At 70.0% G+C, this 1075-nt stretch overlaps 1 protein-coding gene across 1 annotated transcript; it reads right to left on the reverse strand.

Moving 5' to 3' along the window:
* Nucleotides 1–6: 6 nt before the first annotated feature.
* Nucleotides 7–1069, reverse strand: JAGN1 (jagunal homolog 1). The gene is made up of 3 exons (XM_014946836.1): nucleotides 1051–1069; nucleotides 768–865; nucleotides 7–655 (listed from the first exon to the last, which is right to left on the reverse strand). The coding sequence occupies exons 2-3, from the start codon at nucleotides 854–856 to the stop codon at nucleotides 193–195; spliced, it is 552 nt and encodes a 183-aa protein (XP_014802322.1). The 5' UTR covers nucleotides 857–865; nucleotides 1051–1069; the 3' UTR covers nucleotides 7–192.
* Between the last annotated feature and the right edge of the window lie 6 nt (nucleotides 1070–1075).

Consider the following 1075-nt stretch of genomic DNA (forward strand, 5'->3'; position numbering starts at 1 on the left):
GGGGGGCGGGCAACGGGGACCCTCCACGGCGCGGGAGACGCCCCAGCCCCGGGGGGCTGTCACCCCCATCCCTGCCCGTGAGCCGTGGCGTGGCTCAGACACCCAACATTGGTCCCCGTGGACACCCACCCACCGGAGCTGCACGGCCCCGGCTGCAGAGCTCCGGCCCTCGTGGAGCCCACCCGTCCCGGCTCATTTCTTCTTCTTCTCCTGCGTGCTGGTGAACCAGGAGTCCAGCAGCTTCTTGCTGTAGTAGAGCTGCCAGCCGTGCACCTGGGCAGCCACCACCACCACCAGGTACATGATGGAGACGGCCGAGAAGCCAAAGATGAAGCGGTAAGCTTTGCCGTGCCGGTAGAGCTGCTGCGCCATGGGGAACATCTCCATGGCCCCGTAGATGAGGGGAGCCACCGAGAAGAGGCCGGTGCTGATCATGGAGAGGACCAGGTAGCTGATGTTGTTGCGGGGGAAGGAGAGGAGGCCCAGGAGGGAGGGCAGGATGCTGAGCAGGTAGGGATACTCCCACTGGTAGGGCATGGCCACCTGGTCATGGGGCAGCAGCTTGAGGTGCCCCACGCACATCTGGGCCATCAGCAGCAGCCAGATGCCCACGTGTGTGTAGATCAGCTTCTTGATCTCCGACTTGAGGGACACGCTGGGGAGAGAGCGGGGCCGTCAGGGCCTGGCCAAGGCGGGGGGACTCCCCTCGGCCCCCCGGGGGAGAAGGGGGGAGGCCGCCGTTACCCCCGCAGCAGCGGGACACCCACCTCATCTGGTAGTGCGAGGCCACGCGCTCCCGGTGCTGGAAGTCGCTGCCGTCGGTGCCGGCGGCGCGGGGACCCCCGCGGGAGGCCATGGCGCTATCCTGGGGAGGGGCGGCGTGAGGCGGCAGCGGCCCCCCACGGACCCCCCCGGGCCTCCCTCCCGCAGTTGAGACGACCCCGGGACCCCCTTCCCGTGCCTGCCCTAGCCCCGCACCACCCCCCACAGATTGACACCCCCGGGGACCCCCCCCTCCCCACAGGGCCCTCCGCCGCCGCCGCACCCCACCTGCCAGCGGGGACGCTCTGCCCGC

The sequence above is a fragment of the Calidris pugnax genome, unplaced genomic scaffold (assembly GCF_001431845.1).
Source record: "Calidris pugnax isolate Ruff unplaced genomic scaffold, ASM143184v1 scaffold81, whole genome shotgun sequence".
Classification (NCBI taxonomy): domain Eukaryota; kingdom Metazoa; phylum Chordata; class Aves; order Charadriiformes; family Scolopacidae; genus Calidris; species Calidris pugnax.